The sequence below is a fragment of the Schistosoma haematobium genome, chromosome 1 (assembly GCF_000699445.3).
Source record: "Schistosoma haematobium chromosome 1, whole genome shotgun sequence".
NCBI classification, from domain to species: Eukaryota; Metazoa; Platyhelminthes; class Trematoda; order Strigeidida; family Schistosomatidae; genus Schistosoma; species Schistosoma haematobium.
The window spans coordinates 38,279,559-38,299,216 of NC_067196.1; the positions used below are offsets into that span (position 1 = coordinate 38,279,559).

General features: G+C 36.4%; 2 protein-coding genes across 2 annotated transcripts; both read right to left on the reverse strand.

The window, feature by feature from the left end:
• Positions 1 to 3,617: 3,617 nt before the first annotated feature.
• On the reverse strand, positions 3,618 to 6,520 carry SRSF9 (Serine/arginine-rich splicing factor 9). The gene is made up of 4 exons (XM_051208364.1): positions 6,202 to 6,520; positions 5,792 to 6,167; positions 5,600 to 5,755; positions 3,618 to 5,517 (listed from the first exon to the last, which is right to left on the reverse strand). The coding sequence occupies exons 1-3, from the start codon at positions 6,366 to 6,368 to the stop codon at positions 5,624 to 5,626; spliced, it is 675 nt and encodes a 224-aa protein (XP_051073973.1). The 5' UTR covers positions 6,369 to 6,520; the 3' UTR covers positions 3,618 to 5,517; positions 5,600 to 5,623.
• Positions 6,521 to 11,977: 5,457 nt separating this feature from the next.
• MS3_00009506 (uncharacterized protein) lies at positions 11,978 to 19,102 on the reverse strand. Its single transcript, XM_051217890.1, has 12 exons — positions 18,880 to 19,102; positions 18,722 to 18,844; positions 18,611 to 18,686; positions 18,521 to 18,569; positions 18,360 to 18,487; positions 18,230 to 18,325; positions 18,113 to 18,199; positions 16,220 to 16,526; positions 15,018 to 15,187; positions 14,806 to 14,933; positions 12,755 to 12,810; positions 11,978 to 12,289 (listed from the first exon to the last, which is right to left on the reverse strand). The coding sequence occupies exons 1-12, from the start codon at positions 18,900 to 18,902 to the stop codon at positions 12,108 to 12,110; spliced, it is 1,425 nt and encodes a 474-aa protein (XP_051073974.1). The 5' UTR covers positions 18,903 to 19,102; the 3' UTR covers positions 11,978 to 12,107.
• Between the last annotated feature and the right edge of the window lie 556 nt (positions 19,103 to 19,658).

The following is a 19,658-nucleotide window of genomic DNA, read 5'->3' on the forward strand; positions in this document are numbered from 1 at the left end:
TTTTAAAGTCCAAATTGTTATCTGACGTCAGGTTTATATACATAGCAATAGGCCTTTTATACATGAACTGGTAAAAAATCCGGGCTACCCAAGCGAAAATCAGTAAAACTACCCGGATTTCGACCGTCTAGGTCAGGTCTCTGCCCTATGTCCAACATTAAGCTATAACTCAGTTAATACACGTTAGCAAGCTAAAAGTTCCAGCATACAAGCGCGTCTGACTTTCGTTCATTTATGCATCTAGGGAAATACGAACTTATCTCATTGTCGGTCCAACATGTAGGACTGCCCTGCGTTTTTATGCGAAGCATTGCTCATATGAAGGGGTCGCGGAACAAGATTTATGTTTTAGCATTAAGCAGATGTAATACTGTCGTAAGTACTCAACGACGCAGCTATCTAATACCCAGCTGACCTATGTTACACTGGTTTAGAAGTTTCCCAATACTTGACACTTTACTTAAACATAGACTAGGTTGTCATTATATGTGAAAATTATATTTGAAATATTCTCAGCGATTGAAATATAACTAATTCCAACGTTTCGTCCAGCTAACTTGTCTGGACTTCGTCAGGGTAATAATCAAAGACATATATAGCTTTTAACAATCAACATCCAAATATGATTGGTTTAACACAGTATAATCCTGATTATTAAAAGCTATATATGTCTTTGATAACTTTGATTATTACCCTGAAGAAGTCCAGACAAGTCAGCTGGACGAAACGTTGGAATTAGTTATATTTCAATCGCTGAGAATATTTCAAATATAATTTTCACATATAATGACTTCTCTATACTCGGCGCTCAATTACTGTCAAACTATTCGTTCTAATCTTGACGAATATTCGTATATATAGACTAGGTTGTTTTATACTTAATAGTTATGGTTATTGGAAAAAATATTGGGCAATTATTAGATACTGTAGTTGTTAAAGCGGTTAAGCTATCACTTTCGTCTTGATCAACAAAAACATAGGACCAGGCACATATATGCATCGGTCCAAGTTGCCACACCTCATTAGCACAAGATGAACAACAAATATAGAAGAGTTACTTCATTGGTGGTAATATATAGGAGGAAGATTTTGTATAAGGATATAGTGCAGGAAGAAAAAAACTAGTTGGTAGAAAGATAAAAAGCAATTTTAATCTCAAGGTTTAAAGGGAGACAAAGGGTGTATACATCTACGCCATTGTGATCGATCCTGAGTCATGTTACCCCAGAGTCTTCAACGAGTGGTAACGACAGTCGCGCGGGCCCCAACCAAGTAATCTGCAACTACAAACATGGTGCAGACTAGAAGTTAGTAACTTCAAGCACTGATGACACGGTTTTATTTGACCGGCCCTAACTTTCTTCCAACAGTCTCCAACACTAGTCAGCATTGTACATCATCGTAATCGGTGTTCAGGCATACGTAACACGTGGCCCATCTCAGTCGACGATTATTCACATATATAGTCAAATAGTAGTAGCTCACGAGTATCTTCTACTCTTAATGGCCACGTTTCGCAGCCGTAAAGTAAGACGAATACCCTCGGCCCTTAATTGATAGATAGATATCTCGCCTTCGCCATAGGTGACGTAAGTTGGCAAAAGCCAAACGAGCTTTCTGAATCCGTGCCGGGATTTCGTCAGACACCAACCCACTTGGGCTGGTCAGACTTCCAAAGTAAAGTTGCCGACGCTTTCAACTACTTCATTCCCCATCCTTAGTTCAGGTGTTGACGAAGGCCAGTCCTGGAACAATAACTTGCATTTAGAAGGGGAGAAACGCATTCCAAACAGCCTGGTATTGTTGTTCAGTGCTACCAAAAGACTCAGCATTTTATCGGCGTCTTCACCAAACAGGAATATCATCTGCGTATTCGTATCGCTAAGTGATCTATTTAATCACCTAGTTGACATGGTTCCATTTTTCGGAGACCTCGCTATTTTTAGTCCAGAGTTTAGACGTATAGAATATGTTCTTGAGGTACGTTATTATATAGTTTATGCATGCGACCTACATAACCAGTGTAAGTTGCTGTGCATATTCGTATGCTTGTCAGTCGTTACTATATTTTATGGAAAAATGAAGATTCTTATTAACTTCTAAACTCTAGCCATATTACAAAGCAACTCCATTTCCATTTTCAGATGTTAACTAGTATGCTTTCAAAAACAAAAGCTCTATGTTCTCGCAGCGCATAACATTGCTTTCGGCGTATAAAAGGCGTTGTTCACAAGTGAAATGCCCCAATAACGCTAATTAAATAGACAGACCATAGCACTGGATACCATGTCCATAATCCTATATTTCAAAACATAGTCAGTACCTGGAGTTTGCGATGATGTCGTCTAAAATGACGGTAGCCCCACGACCAAATCATCCAACTCGGAGAACTAAACTCTATCAAGAGTTATAAACTAATTTATAAAGAGCAGTAGCTAATCAAATAGAATTATCATTACTTATAGGAATAAATTGACTTCGGTTTAATCTACTGTCCTGAGGGCTTTAAAATACTCCACTTCTACGTTACTGTCCAGAGGTCGTTTTGCCCTTAATATTACTTACAGACAGATTGTCGTAAGTTTACTCGAACAATATTGATATTTTCCTGGATTCAAAGCAGTAGTTTCATCAATAAGACAGAAAAGTTGGTTTTAGTATGTATAGGTCGTTACTCTTCACTTCTTCGAATTGAAAGTAAATAAGGAACCAACGAGTCGACAGCACAAAAACCTAAAAAGTCAACTGGCATGACTTGCTATCGCTCTCTGCGATACATAGCTTCCCGTTGAAATCTTAATTATTATAAAAAATTGGTGTAGTCTTACTGTGACAACAAAAACAAGCTGCATTATTTAAGTCGGCACTAACATTACCCATTTCCAACTAACAGAAGAGATAAGCGCAACTTCAACCATTTCTAAGATACAAATAAATGATATCACTGTGTTAGAACTGGACGATAATTTATAGTGAACAAATAACAAGAAATTGGTTCTAGACCACATGGAACAAAGTACAAATAGACAAAAGATCCAGTTCAACGAAACACTGAACTATATTTTTTCCAGTAAAGAAGTACACCATAATAATTGAAATCGGCACAATACGATATAAAATTTAATGAAAATATACGGTCAGAAGAGAATTAATATAACCGTGACCTGGAGAACTGACAGGAAATAAAGAAAGCGGGACAATTAGACGCTGGAAAGATTAGATAACAATATGGTTTGCATAGCAGCGTAGAGTTCAGTAAATTGACCACCTTATTTATCAATCCTAAAGCACTAGATGTTGAGAAAGACTTCACCGACCGATCTGGTTGGTAACTCCCTTGTAGCAAGCATGAGAAGTCATTACACCGATTGACACTGCAATAATCAAATATGGGTCCGACTGAGTCTAACCCAACTCCCGATCCACCAGCAACCTCACACTGCAACTCCCACCGAGCACCAAAGTAGTCCCGTACACCTTTAAGTTTCACACTCACTCCTGTCATAGTTCACTGCAATGCTATTATGTCACAACCTCACCGTGCGTATTCCGAAATTGCTAATCACAACAACTACATTAGTTTTACCTCTCGGTGCGGACTCATTGGGTACGTGGTCCTAGCGTAGTCCGAGATACAATAATAAACTTTGAAATCTCACCACGGAACTAAGCACTAACTCTCGTCACTCGCATTCTATCCTCTCATTAATCCAGGGGGTCTGGTCGTTGGTCTTATGTCTAAATACGACCATTTTGTTGAGCGAGACCTTCCGGGTGCCAAGACTGAACAACTCCCACTGAAGAGACAACATAATCTCGCCACACTTGCAAACACCATGGGCTCAACCCTAACAGACCGACAGTCAGATATACAGAAAAACGACTGGTCGTGGGACAAACAATAAACACAATTTATTCGCAAACGAAACTAGCCCCTCGACAAGATTGGTTCACCTGTGTCGTGAGAACGCACTTCGAAGTCCACATGATCACCGGAAGGACAGTCTCGGTGGGTCTAACGCAGATGAGTTAATTAATGTTTACGTCATGTCTCACCATACAGCTATGTTGAAGAAATATAACTTACTGGCGTAATGAATGTCGACTGGCATAGCCCATCGGTTTGAGCTTGAATCTAGACAAACTGAGCTTCGTGTGATATGGCGTGACCAAGATGCCCAACTATTGTTTTCTTCACTTCCCAACCTGATTTCGAAATCCCCCTCTGAGACTTAGAACACAACACCACGTCAATCTTTGTACACAATTATAATTCACGTCCCTGGTGCGCCTTAGACTAGTCAGCACTAAACAGTAGCTCTACACACTACATAGATCGACACTTTACGATGTATTTTCCGTGGTTATAACCGAGGGCAACTCACGGTCAGCTAAGCAACTACGAGACTAAACTTTTGGTGCGGTAGACAGAGGCGTCAATGTCTTGTGAAAGCGTACTTCTCACAACCAAGTCAGAGAGTTGGATACCACGATTGATGGTCAGTCACGACTCTGAGGACCCCACCCGCCTACACTCATTGACAAGCCGTGTCTGCGATAGACCAAGCAATGAAGTCGACCGGAATGCTTCTCTAGATAGTAGACGATTCCTGTCGGGGAGACTCTTCATGGCGATTAAGTATTGAGAACTAATGGCCCTGACCAACAAGCTAGGAATTCCTCGAGTTGGTATTAATGGAATGTGAGATTGTAGAACCTTATCTCATCACAACATATCATATGTAGACCTGCCATCTGGCAGTCACTTCGCTTTGTGACAACCAGCTCCCGATCAGTACTACATGGACCTCATAATACCAACACGTGATATCAACACAAGAGATTAAACAATTTATTTGACACCAAAGCAAATAATGTTGAGTCCTGATGTGAAAACAGGATTTTTCAGCGTTGAAATTGACTACCTAGCTTTAAGAATCAAACGGGATTTATTTATTTACGTCCAATGGGTGCTCGACGATAGCCTTCATGGACGTCTATCGACTGTTTTGGGGTCCATTGCAAAGGTGGAACGCCAAAGCATTTAATGGGCGAGATATGTTCCAGAACAGTTGTGATCTAACATCCGTTGTTGTGCGTGTGTTTCTGTACAGGACTTACGATACGAGTATGCTCCTGACAGCTTGGTTTGCAACCTACATTCCGCTATCCGATCCCAAGCATCCGTGAGCAAATCCAAGAAATCCAAAGTCCATCCTTAGATGAAATCCAAGACTCCTGAAACTTATATCCTACTGATCATTTCACTATCTTGTGGTTTCGACTCAAACTTAGGATCCACAATGTACACCTACTCCCTTTTCCATCTGGAGAAGCAGAAGTATGACCTCCTGAGAATCACTCATGGTAAAGTGCATCCATCAATCCACTGACATGTACAGTAAACATTAGTATTCCTATCCCTTCAGATGCACTGAGTCCATCCTGTGGCCACAAAACTAATATTCCGCTGTTCCCTCCTATGTGGTCGTTTTCTCTTTCCATTATCCAGAAGACCTTTAAAAGCAAGAAAACTGTATTGAGTTTGTGTGATAACGAATAATAATAATGGCCGTGACATCAAATTTTAATTACGTACAAAATTTCACACTTGTCCAGTGTCTTATCGTCGAGGGCTGATTGACCTAGAACACGAGTCGTAGGATCGACCTCTTCTTGGTGAGCCATATGATCGAGACCTGGAACGAGACCCTCCAGCCCTCTCTTCGCGGACACGGATATACGAGGATTCACCCTACAAAATTCGAATCACCATAATCGACAAACATACCTCATGAGAACGAAACTTGGAGTCGTCCAGACGTCTAATAGCATACTTCATGTCCTCGTACCTTAGGAATTCAACTACACCGGTGCCATCTCGGAACACGTCGGCATACCCAACATCGCCAGCTTCACGCATGTGATCCTTGAGATCTTGCCAACTACCAGTGGGTGGCAAACCCGTGACAATTACTCGGAAGTCTGACCTCCTTGAGGGGCCACTAGCCCCACCTCCCCCGCGATTAAAGCCTCCTCGCCGAAACTGGTTAGGGTTAGGGCCGCCATTCCCATTGTTGAAACCTCCAGTGCGTGGTAACTCGACTCGCAAGGCGTACCCATCAAAGTTGTATCCATCACGCCCACGAACGGCATCCGATGCATCACTTGGAAAGTCCACGTCATATAAACACAACTTACAGCTCGTCTTCGAACTCAACGAATGCGAACGGTGGACCACGTCTTTGTCCAGCTTTCAGATCGATTGCCGCAATCGGACCATACTTCGAAAATAGATTCTCGATATCTCGAGTTTTGGTATCTGGAGGCAGATTGCCAACGTAGATCTTGTGAGTAGTTCTAGACATTTTGATGCAGGTTCTAGAGTACCGCCCAACAGAGGTTTTGGACGGATAAAACAAAAGTCTCTCAAACCCTGAGTTGATTGGTAACGTTTATCTTGCCCTATGTTCTACTTCTATGCTATGTGTGGATATCCATGTTCTACGCCTATTTGAAGTGTAGTTCGGAGTCATATTATTTGTGCGCACTATTCATGATGAAACGGATGGATTGATGCTATTTTGCGAGTTACACTAAGCATCGTGAAATGTTAGTCTTTAGTCCTCAGTAATAAGAATATTATTTTGGCTACCTGTGTTAATCCTGATAGATTGCCTTCCAGTGAATGTCCAGCTTCTCTTTGAAAATAGTTACTGATGAGCTGATGTCACTTGTTCGGGCATTGATTACTCGATAGAAAAACGGGACCTCACTTTAAGTTTATTAGATCGCGGTCTGTGAACCTTTTCGCTATGACCTCGGAGATTATTAGTGTTGGAGGGAGCAAAAAGATAAGACATATTAACACCCAAATCATAATTAAAGATATGAAATGCCAGTATAAGGTCACCTCGCGTCCGACGATTTGACAGGGGGAAAAGGTTTGGACGTATTAAACGCTCATCATAAGGGAGTTTAGAAAGACCCTTCACTAATTTTGTTTCCATGCACTGAACACGCTCAAGTGAGTTAGTATCCTTTAACAGACATGAGCTAACTGCTTGAATACAGTACGCTGAGTGTGGTCTTACATAGGTGGGATAGAAAATTCGAAATATTTCCTCGTCAAAGCATTTGAATGCTCGGCGAAGTGACCATAACGCACGAAAATTTTTGACAGATGTTGCGTTGCAATGCGTAGTTGTTCTCAAGTCACGACTTATTATTACACCTAAGTCTTTATGTTCTTGAACGCTTGAAAGTGGTTTACCATCAATTGTATAATGGTAAATATTACCATGTCCGATGTGCATGAACACTCTCTTCTTAGAATTAACTTCTAAGCCCCAAACTCTAGCCCATCCAACTAATTCATCTAAGCCAGCTTGGAGATCCAAATGGACAGCCTCACTTCTCATTGTTCTCCAGAGTTTTACATCATCCACAAACAATAATGTCGACGACTTAAGCAACAGCAGTAATTCATTAATGTGGAGAAGGAAAAGTTAAGGGACTAAGATGGTGCTTTGAAGTACACCACTTTTGACCGGCTTCCATTCGGACAGCGTTCTATTGACCCTCACTCTGTCTGCATCCACATAAGAAGTTTCCTCTCCACTCCGAAGCTGGAGAGCTGTATAAGATATAAGTGTGAAACCTTGTCAAATGCTTTGCTATAATCTATGAATATCACATCGACAGACAGACTGTTATCTAGGGCTGCTGTCCGGTCCTCTCTCGCAATGAGTAAGTTAGCGAACAATGAACGCTTGTTACGAAACCCATATTGCTCGGGAGTTAAGAGAATGTGTGAAACTATGTGACCAAAAACCTAACCCGAATCATCTTTTCAAGTAAATTAACGACTATGCTAGTTAGACTGACAGGCCGGTAGTTAGATACGATTCGCCTCTGACCATCCTTAAATATAGGACCGACTACAGCGTCTTTCCAATCTCTAGGGAGTTGGGCGAGTGAAAGGGACATGTTGAAGAGCGTCGCAAGCGGATTGAAATAATGTCCGCAAGAGATGACAGCAGTCATAAATGTAACCCGTCAGGGCCCGGTATCTTACAAGGTTTGAGGTTAGTTATAAATGGAAGAACAGTTTCCTCAGTTATACGTCCAGATCCAATTGCTGGTATCTCGGTGTGATTGTGACTAGTATTTGAAGAAATACACGTAGTGTAGACTTCGCTAAAGTAGTTAGAGGAAGTCTCAGCTTTTGCCTGACTCGATCAAACTAGTAAATCTGAATTTTCGTGTAACAGTAATGGGGGAATACCATCACTACAATTTGTTCGCCGTTTAATATACGAAAACAATCGTTTCAAGCAAGTACGGCTACGATATGCCAACTGTCTTTCTTAAGTAGTACAGGATTTAGCTATGGTCTTTTTGCATATATTCCGGATTTTTCGATATTCGCACTTAAGTGATGCTTGTCCTGTTGACAAGAATAAGTCCCAGAAATGTTTCCTTCGCTTCAACAACTTCCGGGTTTCCTTATTAATCCATCGTGTGCAATGTAATAGCTTACGTGATAACCATGGGATAAACGGTGATGTTACGGACTCGATTGTGCCCTTAAACCTATCCCATTCGTCTTCGATCGATCCATCCACGTCGACCCACCAGACAGTCGACATAGTACAGTCCCTGATTGCCGGAGTATTGGCTCGCCAGATATTAGAACAGGGTGGAGCAGATACAAATTGTATACTAAGTGCTCGAAACTCGAAGTACAGTACAACGTGACCACTATTCACTAGTAGGGGAGGATGCTGAATGTCGATGACTTCCTCACAATGGTGTGTGAGGACGAGGTCCAGCAATGACGGGTCATGTTCCAAGTCAACGTGTGTCGGATTTGCGATATATTGTGCAAGTGCACACTGAATAATGGTTGATAGAAGCTGTAAGCTCTATCCAGTTGATATGCAGTGCGTTGAAGTCTCCTATAATGAGACAACATTCTGCCTTACTCCATGAACAGATGTGTCTAAAGATAAAGTCATCAGCCAGACAACACGGACTACGGTATATTCCTCCTATAGTCAATAACCCGTATCTTTGCAACATGCTACCTCACATGTACCACTAACATGCTCCTCCGACATGACTGGTTGTATACGGAAGTGGTCTCTAACGTATAATATTATGCCTCCTCCACTGCATCTATTATTTCTAATACAGATGTAACCTGCAATGATGGGAGAACAGTCTATATTTACAGCGAGCCAAGTTTCTGTGACGAAAATTATATTGGGACTTAATTCATACACCATCAAACTTACCTCGGACGTTTTATTTCCAAGACTCCCACCTGATTCGATCCACAAGCAGCCAATGTGGTCGGGTACGAATATTTGAAACACGAGTTTTGTGAGCGTTATTCAATATTGTCTCTATCCTTAAAATACCCGAGTACTAACTTCAAGAACTTAAGGCATAGATTTCGCACAAATTCTCTTCCATTAAATACAAATACAAAAATTTTCGGCAGTACCAGTGCTTGAATGAGTTATTCGTAGATTTAACCACACACGATCAATGTCTGTCGTTATGTGTTACGAAAATCAGTCCTTATTGAAGAAGATTACAAAGTACCAACAAAACAATAGCTGCGATTAAAAGACCACATTGTTTTGAGCACAATGAAAATTCCTGTCCCGATAAGATACGAAACGGGGACATGTTGCAAAAAGTGTCCACTTTATTCTAAAGCATTAGATGTTGAGAAAGACTTCACCGACCGATCTGGTTGGTAACTCCCTTGTAGCAAGCATGAGAAGTCATTACACCGATTGACACTGCAATAATCAAATATGGGTCCGACTGAGTCTAACCCAACTCCCGATCCACCAGCAACCTCACACTGCAACTCCCACCGAGCACCAAAGTAGTCCCGTACACCTTTAAGTTTCACACTCACTCCTGTCATAGTTCACTGCAATGCTATTATGTCACAACCTCACCGTGCGTATTCCGAAATTGCTAATCACAACAACTACATTAGTTTTACCTCTCGGTGCGGACTCATTGGGTACGTGGTCCTAGCGTAGTCCGAGATACAATAATAAACTTTGAAATCTCACCACGGAACTAAGCACTAACTCTCGTCACTCGCATTCTATCCTCTCATTAATCCAGGGGGTCTGGTCGTTGGTCTTATGTCTAAATACGATCTTTTTGTTGAGCGAGAACATATCCAATTGTCGAGACTTAATCGCCACCGAATTATCTTTTATCTTCTTTCTTTTTCGTTTCAATTTTTATGTTGTTTTTATACAATGGTTTGGCTGTTTATTCTTCTGTTCATTTCTTTTTTGTTTACTCTGTTGTGACTTTTTTATTCTGTATCCCTGCATTATTATTGTTCTTGACAGTTGAAAAATGCATAATATGCCTTAAGCCTAACGGTTTTGTCATCTTCCACTTTACTCTATTTCATTCAATTTCTGGTTTCCATCGTCATTACATGAAAAAGTAGAAAGTGTTATATATAATTCAACTCAATTTTATTTTACTTTTGGAGGATGCTGGTGTGTGGCCTATGCTTTTCTGCTTGATGTTACAGGTGTAAGTCAGTAAGTTTCACACTTTTCATATGTCTTTCCATATACTACATTTCATTTGAAGATACGTACCTTGATTTAATAGGGAATAGATTTGATTATGGTATTTGTAAACTTTTTCAAATATTTATTTCCTGACTTATGTTAATTATATGACATCGTAATACCTATCATAGAGTTAGTGGTTTATTTAGATGTATGATATAAACCACTTCCTAACTTTAAGAAATGACATTTGTAGATTCCAAAATTGAAAGAACTGTACGCTTTTCGATTTTAATGTGTTTTAATAATTATAAGCCTCTGAAATGGCTACCGAATAAATAATTAGGATGTTAAGTTTGAAGGTTTTCTTTACGGATCCTAAACTTTTCTCAGAAGGTACGCAATAGTGCTGAAGATACAAACAAACTAATTCTATAGTTTAATAAAAATAACCATTTACCATAATATACATGATTATTTAATAACTAAAAGGACTAAGCTCCAAAGTTTGCATTGAACACATGAACTGTGACTAGTAGTGGAGATTCAGACACTCATTTAATCTTAGTTAAGACTAATAAGGTGGATGTATCTGAATCTCAGAGTCGATGATCATTTTGAGATTCGAAACCAGCACCTTTTTCTAAAAACGACATCACGTTATCCACTTAGCTACTGAATCTGAAATACAAGTAAATGCTCGCTCTGGATTCTATTGTTAAGCACAGTCCGTCTATTTTATAAAAACCTATGAGAAATAGGTATATTGTGGCAGTGTAATTAGGGTGCACGTATGCCAACTAAGTCTTATAAAATCTCAGTCAGAATATTAACAACGGGATAATTCAAACAATTTCAAATTGAGCTGCTGAAGTTTTGTTGAAACTTCGGAAAAGCTCTTGGGGAATTTATGAAAGGTTAACCTTAGTTTATGATGATATTTTTTCCATGAAATTCAGTTTCAATGAGTACCTAAAAAACTGTAAAATGATGCATCGAAATGATAGTCATCAATTATCTATGTTGAAGAGAGTATCAAGTTCTATGTGGTATTTTATGCTTCTCCATTGCCCTTCCGCCAATTGCTGATTTTCTGAACTAGGAAATTTTGTTCATACTCACGGTTTTCATAAGATGCTCGGAGCTGAGGAACGACAAATTAACTAGCGCGACTGACTTTTGAGAATGCATGAGGATATTTCACGTAAACATTCGGGGTAAGACTATTATACGGCCACAGATGGGGTGTAATTAAAGGGGAGATAAGAGTGAAGAACTACATGTTTCATATGATAAAGTATCTGTCGGCCAGGTTTGGAAATTTCTTGGACAAAATAGTGGTTCATTTAATTTACTAATTCGTTTATTTTTTTTATCAAATGAATGAGTCAAAAATAAGAAATCAAGTAAAATCAATAAAAAACAGTTTATTGATGAAACCCGAATAAACTGCTTTCTTTTACATAAGAAGAAAATAAAAGTTGTCTATTTTGTTCACAACATACCGCTGACTTTGAATTATGCTGATGTTTGCGAATTATTTTACTTTATTCTTGAATCGTCCAAAAACCTGTCTTGTAGGTCGATATTGTTCAGCGATTGTTCATCTAAAACCAAATTCAAGTTTCGTATAATTGTTTTATTGATTTGATGTACTATATTAGAATCAGGATTAATTAATGACTGCACTGGGTGCCATATATTTTGTTTATTATTTAATGAACCTTTGTTGAAAGAAAAGAATTAATTAATAATCATATTAATATAAATACAAAATGCAGAAAAAAGTGAACAAAAAAAAACTGATTGAGGCGAATTACATTTTCATGAATAATAAATTTCGATTGATATAAATAAGACGATACTTGAAGTGTAGTTTACAAATTATGCTGTCGACCGGTCAAAAAATGATTTTTTAAAAAGTGAAAGTAAGAGTTGATAGAGCTTAGAATTAAACTTGCATTTCGATTTCATAACTTTCATAAATAAATTATCAAAAGGGGTTTTGTACATATTGTAGTGATTTCAATAGTTGAGATCATGAGTCAATTGAAGCTAGATCACCATAGAAAACCTCGAGGCACTGGACGGCGTTTCGTTCTATTGTGAGACTCCTCAGCAGTGCCGGGCTTAAAGTCACAATAGTTACTGCGTAAACAGATATTAAATTTTATTGACACTTTACATACCTATAATTTTATTATGCTCATGAATTCCTTTGATAAGATCATCTTCATCATTAGTCCTAAGAAAAGTTGAATGAATAAATAGACAAATTTAAGTGAAAAGATTATTAAAATTTTTAAAAGTTTTACTTTACTGATGCTGACATTCATTATTTTGATAAAATTGTACTATATATTACCTAGAAGAGAGTGGTGATAAGTTACAACTAAAAAGCTTTGGGAAAAATCTAGTCATCTAGGACATTAAATGTATTTTAAGAATGACTCCAATAGAACCAGTTATCTTCTGTATTACTTTATATCTATAACAAATTTTACATGCATTTATTCGTAAAAAGATCCGATCGAAATATCTGATCTGTTTGATCACAAAGTTTTTTTTAATCGGTGGTTAACATGAATGATTATCAGAACCTAAGTTACTGATAACTGATTGACCATCATTAATGACTACTATGGATCATTCAGCTGATATAAGAAAAACAGTGCTCAAAGTAACTGACTACTAACGTAAGTAGTCAGATTATGTAAAAAGTGCTAATGAATAAACTAAATCAAACCATTCTACGAAACTATTTATTGTTGTGTTTTGTCTTCATTGTTTTTATTAATTTCTATTCAATTCAGCTTGAAAAAAAATATTAAAGGATATGTACTTTGCTATTAAATACAGTTATTATTAGAAATAGAAGTAAAACATGGTTAGCCTTAAAAATGAAATGGCTTAACTTAATTTATGAGATATTTTGAATAATTATTTGTACGGTTTGTTCTATTTTTAAATCATATGAATAAGTTCAAGCTGAACCACTGTATATGAATAAGATTATAGATTATGTAAGATCTTTATGCCAAATGAAACTTGATTTCATAACCAGAAATATATATGTCATTTTACATCATTGAATATTTAAGCAATACACCACAATATGCCCTTTTAATTAATATATATTCCTAAATAATCAATTCATTTTATGTCTAACACAAAGTTATGTTTTTCAACGTTAATTAAAATTGTAGCCTCCAGTACTATGTCAAGGCCATATGAGTTGTTCTAGGTTTTTGGAAAGACCGATCGATCTACTATTCCGAAGTCCACACACAGCAGATCAGTAAATAACGCATTGAAGCTTAAGATGATAAATACTTGGTTCTGGTATCAGCCTAAATATCAACAGTAGGATGCAGTTATATTCAGCTATCGAGTCCCAAGTAAAACAACACTTTTTACATGAATTTAAGAACAAGGGAAAGAAAGACTCTGAACAGTGCGATCACCAAACATCTCCTTGATACAGGACATCAGGTAGATACCTTACAATCCTTTAGGGTGATTAGTAAGCAGCCAAACTCCAGTCTTCTGAAGTTTGCTGAAGCCATTGCCATCAGGCGACAAAAACCTGACCTATGCATTCAAAAGGAGACGGTGGTTAATCTTTCCTTACCGTGGTGACAAATATTCCTTCACTGAACCTTAAAAAAATTTTTTTTTCTTTTTTTTTCCCTCTTTTTTCTGTTGCATTTATTACATCATTGGTTCTAATTTATTTTTTCAACTATCTTTCAAATTAATAATTTTTCAACTGAACTCTAATCACTATATTCCTATCAATGTTTATTCATTATGTAATCAATTGTTTCTAACCCATTTTGAACTGTTGTCACAATTAATGTTGTAGAATATTCTTTCACATTAGGTATATATTTACAATATTCTGTAAGCAATTTATGCAATTATGATTTTTAAATATCACAGGTTGTAAGCAGCTGACGAGAACCTACGAAATAAAATGAATTCATGCTATTCTGCTAGAATCTTTGTTCTTGCTCTTTTCAAAATGATAAAGGGAACTATGTGTATGAAATGAATTTAAGTGAAAGACAGGATTCAAATCTAAGTAATTTGTCAGTAATCTATATTTTCTAAAAGCTAATATACTACATCGTAACGAAATGATATAATTTAATTAGGTTGAAATGATTACTGAGGTTACCACCATTTAAATAAAATCAACATTTCTATAATAAATACTCAAAAAAATTGTAATACCCACTGTGAACATTGTCCATTGTGAATTTGGTCGGTATTTTCTTTTTGTTTAATCAAATTACACAATGATTCATCAAAAAAGGGTATACTTGAGTAATTTCCATTCGATTCATGAATAATTGGATACATTATCTGTTATAAATAAATAAAATTAAAAGTAGGTAATTAAATGAAGACTTAAAATATGAAATTAAGAAAATTAAATATTAAATTTACTTTATCAATTTGATTAATAGGCTCTTCTGAGTCTAATTTAGAATGCGAGAAAACATGTGGATTATTATTGCTCAATTGCATTTGTGTTGTAGCCAATTTATGTAATTCATCAAATGAATTCCTATTTAATGTGAAATTCTCCATAACTTCTTCCTGTTTTTTCTCTTGTCCTTTTTTTCAATTCCATTGTAAATTGATGACACAAATGTGAAAGACGATGAAGCAAACAAAAAGTAAGAGAATACATACAGACGTTAATATTTTCGTAAAAAACAATTATTGTACAGAATAACTACACAAAAATTATGTTTTAGCCCTCAATGTTAAACCATGTTTATAAATTAAGGAATGATATTTAGCTCTTGAGATTAATTTTTTTGACTTATTCACAAACAACCAAGCTGACTCTTTATTCTCTTTTATAGATGGGAACATGAAAGATTCCATAATGTCTGTTTCCTAGGCGTATTCATACCCCAATAGTAGAGATCCTTCTTAAAAAACAAAACCATATGTACTCCGATTTCTGAACTTTATTTTTCTAATATCCTATTATATTTTGCGGCAAAACATGTTTCAAGAGGATGTAATTGTAATCCAAAATACAAATTTTTAAAGACCAAGTAGTTTAAACTGTCAACATTCGTAAAAATCTCAGTGACTTTAAAACATTATTGAACATTAATTTGAATATGCTGAATCAGTTTTCTAGTATTCGGCCGATAATTTATGTTTCTGTTGACTAGAATTAAGAGAAAAATTAAAGTTGAATGTTAAGCGCATAATATAACTTCATTAAGACGTTCTGTGGTCTCAAAAGAGAAGAATCGCACGTAGGAAATAAGATTTCATGTTGTTTATATAAATACCTAAAGCTCACAATGTAGACTAGCCGTCTTTCTTCAGATTCTCCGATAGAAGTATGAGCTATAACTTTAGAGTGTACATTTTTTCAGGTAAACAGTTTGCATAAATTTTCAAATGAGACCTTTGACATCAATTGTTACATCCAGTGATACTTGAAACCGCCAAGTTGTACGGTAGTAACTAATTCGCAAGTGTATTTTCCAGGTCTATGTTTGTCAAATTGTTCAACGTTAAGAATCTTTTAACACATTAACTTTCCAATTATTTGTGTTACTTTTAGACCAATATTTTACACGTTATTCCCGGTGAAAAGTTGATAAAAACATGAAACTCACCAATACTTGAATTTGGCAAGAAAGCCCCTTCAGATACGCTGTCTTGTCTTATTGATTGCTGAAGCTTAGAATTCCGATGCAAACGAAGCAATAATTTTTCTGCGTAAGTTATACTTGGCGTGAAATATATTTCTACTGGAGCAGATGTTTTACATAGTGTTGGGGTTATATGACTGACTGCGGCCGAAGATTGTTTTGTTGTTAGTGGCGTTTTATTAGGGGGATCATATTGATAGGGATCATTTATTGCTTCCGTTTGTAAAGCTGAATTTGATTTGGTCGCAATACTAAAGAAACTTTGACATCCCTATGAAAATTTAATAAAAGGTTGATTTAGATAAAGTAATACTTCTATAATCTGCCTAAAGACTATCTGTATATATGTTTTAAAGGTAGTTCTAAAAGTTAATTGGGTTTCATTGGAAAACTATTGTAAACTAGTAGTACTCAATGGTTATTTCTTTAGTAGTTTGTGACTTATCAGTGCCGCGCAGTATGAAAGCCTCAAGTATTGGGATTGGGGTTTATAGCTAGCGTCATTTCACGAGGAAAGCTATATTAAACCCTTAAGAATATATGCGGACCTCAAAGTTGTACATTAGGAACTGGTATTTGCTTGAAATTTATTAAAAACAGCAGTAAATTACCTATTTTGTTGTCTTTTAGAACTCCCAACAAATATCTTTTTAACGATTTTTATGATCATGACTGCGCTATGACTGTAAGATAATCAAGCATAATGGTGTGTGAGGTTTTCTCTTCAAATAAATTAGTATCGTGTTTAATTGGAAATAAATAGAATTCTCATTTGAATTTCCCATAATCGGTAGATTTCACGCATATGAACTGGTTTGAATCTATGCAACAAAAGTTCAAAATTTACATTCAAACTTCATGTAGTAATTATTTGTGTGAATGGTTTAGTTCTTATGATCAAAACAACCTGCAGATTTGGAAATTAAAACCCGAAAGATATTTTATGCTGTTCTTTATTCCCGTTTCACTGTTTCTGTTTCGTTGAGCATATTTAATTCTCTACACATTACAAATGTTAACTAAAGACTTTTGTTTAACAGATTAGAATTTTGTATCATGTATTTATGTATTAAAGTAAATAAATCTGCCCCTATAACAGAGGCTGACCGTACTCAAATAACTAGTGAAAAAAAGCACCGGAAAGCTGTTTTTTAATTGTATCATGATTTTTAAAAGATTCCTAGCAAAGGTCATCCATTGGTGATATAAAACTACAAATTTAAGAATCTATATCATCCTTCACGCTAACGAAGCTGCTTACGATGTCACTACATTTGGTTTACTTTTGTGTGTTTTGCTTCATATGTGCAAGTTTTATTTAACCTTTTTAATGCACGACAAGTAGATGCTCGTATCTTGTACTGAGGGTCAATTTAAAACATATTAAAATTGAAATCATACAAAGAGGTTAGCTTGATGTAAAAATATTCGCATCGAAACCAAAACTCAAACAAGTGTCAAACAAGTGATAGCATCTTTATATGACAGTAGCTTGAAACTTGCCTATGTTGTAAGTGATCTTTCGTAGATTTGAGGGATGTAACATTAAAGACTAGCAATTCTAAGACACTCTGTTAAATGCTTTATGAGTCTTGACCTGAATATTTTTTAAGTGACTGTTATTCAAATATTTGTCGAACTTTTTAAAACTTATTAAATACAGAAAATAAGAAAAGTCAAACTTTATTTCATTTAGTAGTACTCAAGGTTTGGCCTCAATATAACCAAGTTTTAATGATCCCATATTCAAACTATAAATAGCGTTTTTAGCGATTATGCTTCAGATTAAAACTGGAAATATTAGTAACCATTAGAAAATCATAAATATAGATGGGAATTTACTAAAGCAGTACTTACTTTACTAATTAACTCTTTGAATCCTTGTGTTTTGTTAATACCATCAGGTTCTTTACAAGAACGTAATTCAGACCTCAAGCTACAAGTCTAAACCATGATTATAATTGACCGTAATACCGAAACAGGCAACGAATGGTGACGTCTAAGTGCTCCTTTCAAATGAAACATTGCAAAACATTTAGCGCAGTAGTGTTCACTGCATTCCTGGCACAACTTCAAAAGAACGGGTCAGAAAAATAACACGTACGACAACAGCGTTTTTGTCTTCACATTGTCCACACATAGACTGATGAGCATTGACAGGGTTTACGGGAGTAAGTTCCATGCCTTCATTTATTTTTCGGATTAAACTACCATATGTATCTGAGGTTTTGACTTATTAAGTCATAAATCAGTAAATCAAGCTACTTTCAGAAGTTGGACTGTGCTTTAAAGGTTTGAATTTAAGTCCACTGATCTAAAACCAAGTATACACAACGGGTTGAATAAATTTCATACGTCAACTAGTGCATCTCTTTTCTGTTTTTCGGTTGAAGAGGCTGGACAACTACCTTTCCAAATCGGTACAGAAGAACTAATCATTGCATGTAAACTACTTCATCACATTACTTGAGTTTGTTTGTCTTGGTTAATCCTGAATAGAGAGTCGATTTAAGAAGCTTCAGTCTCTCTTCAATCTCCTTTGTTTCCATAGCTAACAGTTCATTCTCTTTTTTCTGTTTCAAAACAGCTCTTTAAATAATCAGCTTTGTTGTTTTACAGCTTACAGTTTCTTGTCATTCTTTTTCATAGGAATTTAATTAAGAATAGTTTGTTGATAAAACGGAATAAATGGATATACACGACCGTAAATTACATCCGAGAAATGAGTCTTACATGTGGTCACACAAAGTGAGGTCAAGAATCATAAAATGAATCTATAAATGTTAAAAATCGAAAGACTATATATGGCGGTGGTCGAGAAATTGAACTATCTCTGTTACATCCCTTATGCCAACACATATATTGATGAATTTAAACACATTTACGTAAAAAAGGGACAGTCAATAGAGAAATACTACTCGAGAATTTAATTTTTAGTTGCCAATTGTTTCCTAATGTCTGTTAGTTTACGTAACTTGTTTCCAGAATAATCTAGCATATATTCTTAGACTTGGCTCGTAATATGATATAGTATAGTTATGATAAAAGAACATGAGAGTCTTTGCTATATTGTGACCTCTGATGGACCTTCCTACTTTCAACATACTCCGCGACAGATATTTTAATATGTTAGTTTGATTCTCTCTGTCATTGCTGACCTTGCCTTGACTGCCTCATGAACAAAAATACTTTTAAATTTGACATATGACCCGTCTCAAGTTTTTGAATCATTTATCTACGTGAAATTTTATAATTCATATTTCACAAGGTTTCAGAGTGTGCATTGTGTAGCCAAGATGAGGAATTTTTCGAGTATGGAATATTTTTTGTATTTTCTACGGGTCAATTTATCCGCAACGCAACCATGTAAACTTAGTGTATCGCCCAGGGTCATCTGTGCGTT

Coding starts and splice junctions, on each gene's coding strand:
- SRSF9 (XM_051208364.1), bottom strand. CDS start 6,368: ATGTCTAGAACTACTCACAAGATCTACGTTGGCAATCTGCCTCCAGAT. Junction 6,168..6,201: donor GTTGAGTTCGAAGACGAGCT/GTAAGTTGTGTT, acceptor GGACTTTCCAAG/TGATGCATCGGATGCCGTTC. Junction 5,756..5,791: donor CCAAGTTTCGTTCTCATGAG/GTATGTTTGTCG, acceptor CGAATTTTGTAG/GGTGAATCCTCGTATATCCG.
- MS3_00009506 (XM_051217890.1), bottom strand. CDS start 18,902: ATGAAAAAGAATGACAAGAAACT. Junction 18,326..18,359: donor AAGACAAAAACGCTGTTGTC/GTACGTGTTATT, acceptor GTTCTTTTGAAG/TTGTGCCAGGAATGCAGTGA. Junction 16,527..18,112: donor TCAAAGAGTTAATTAGTAAA/GTAAGTACTGCT, acceptor AAATTTTCATAG/GGATGTCAAAGTTTCTTTAG.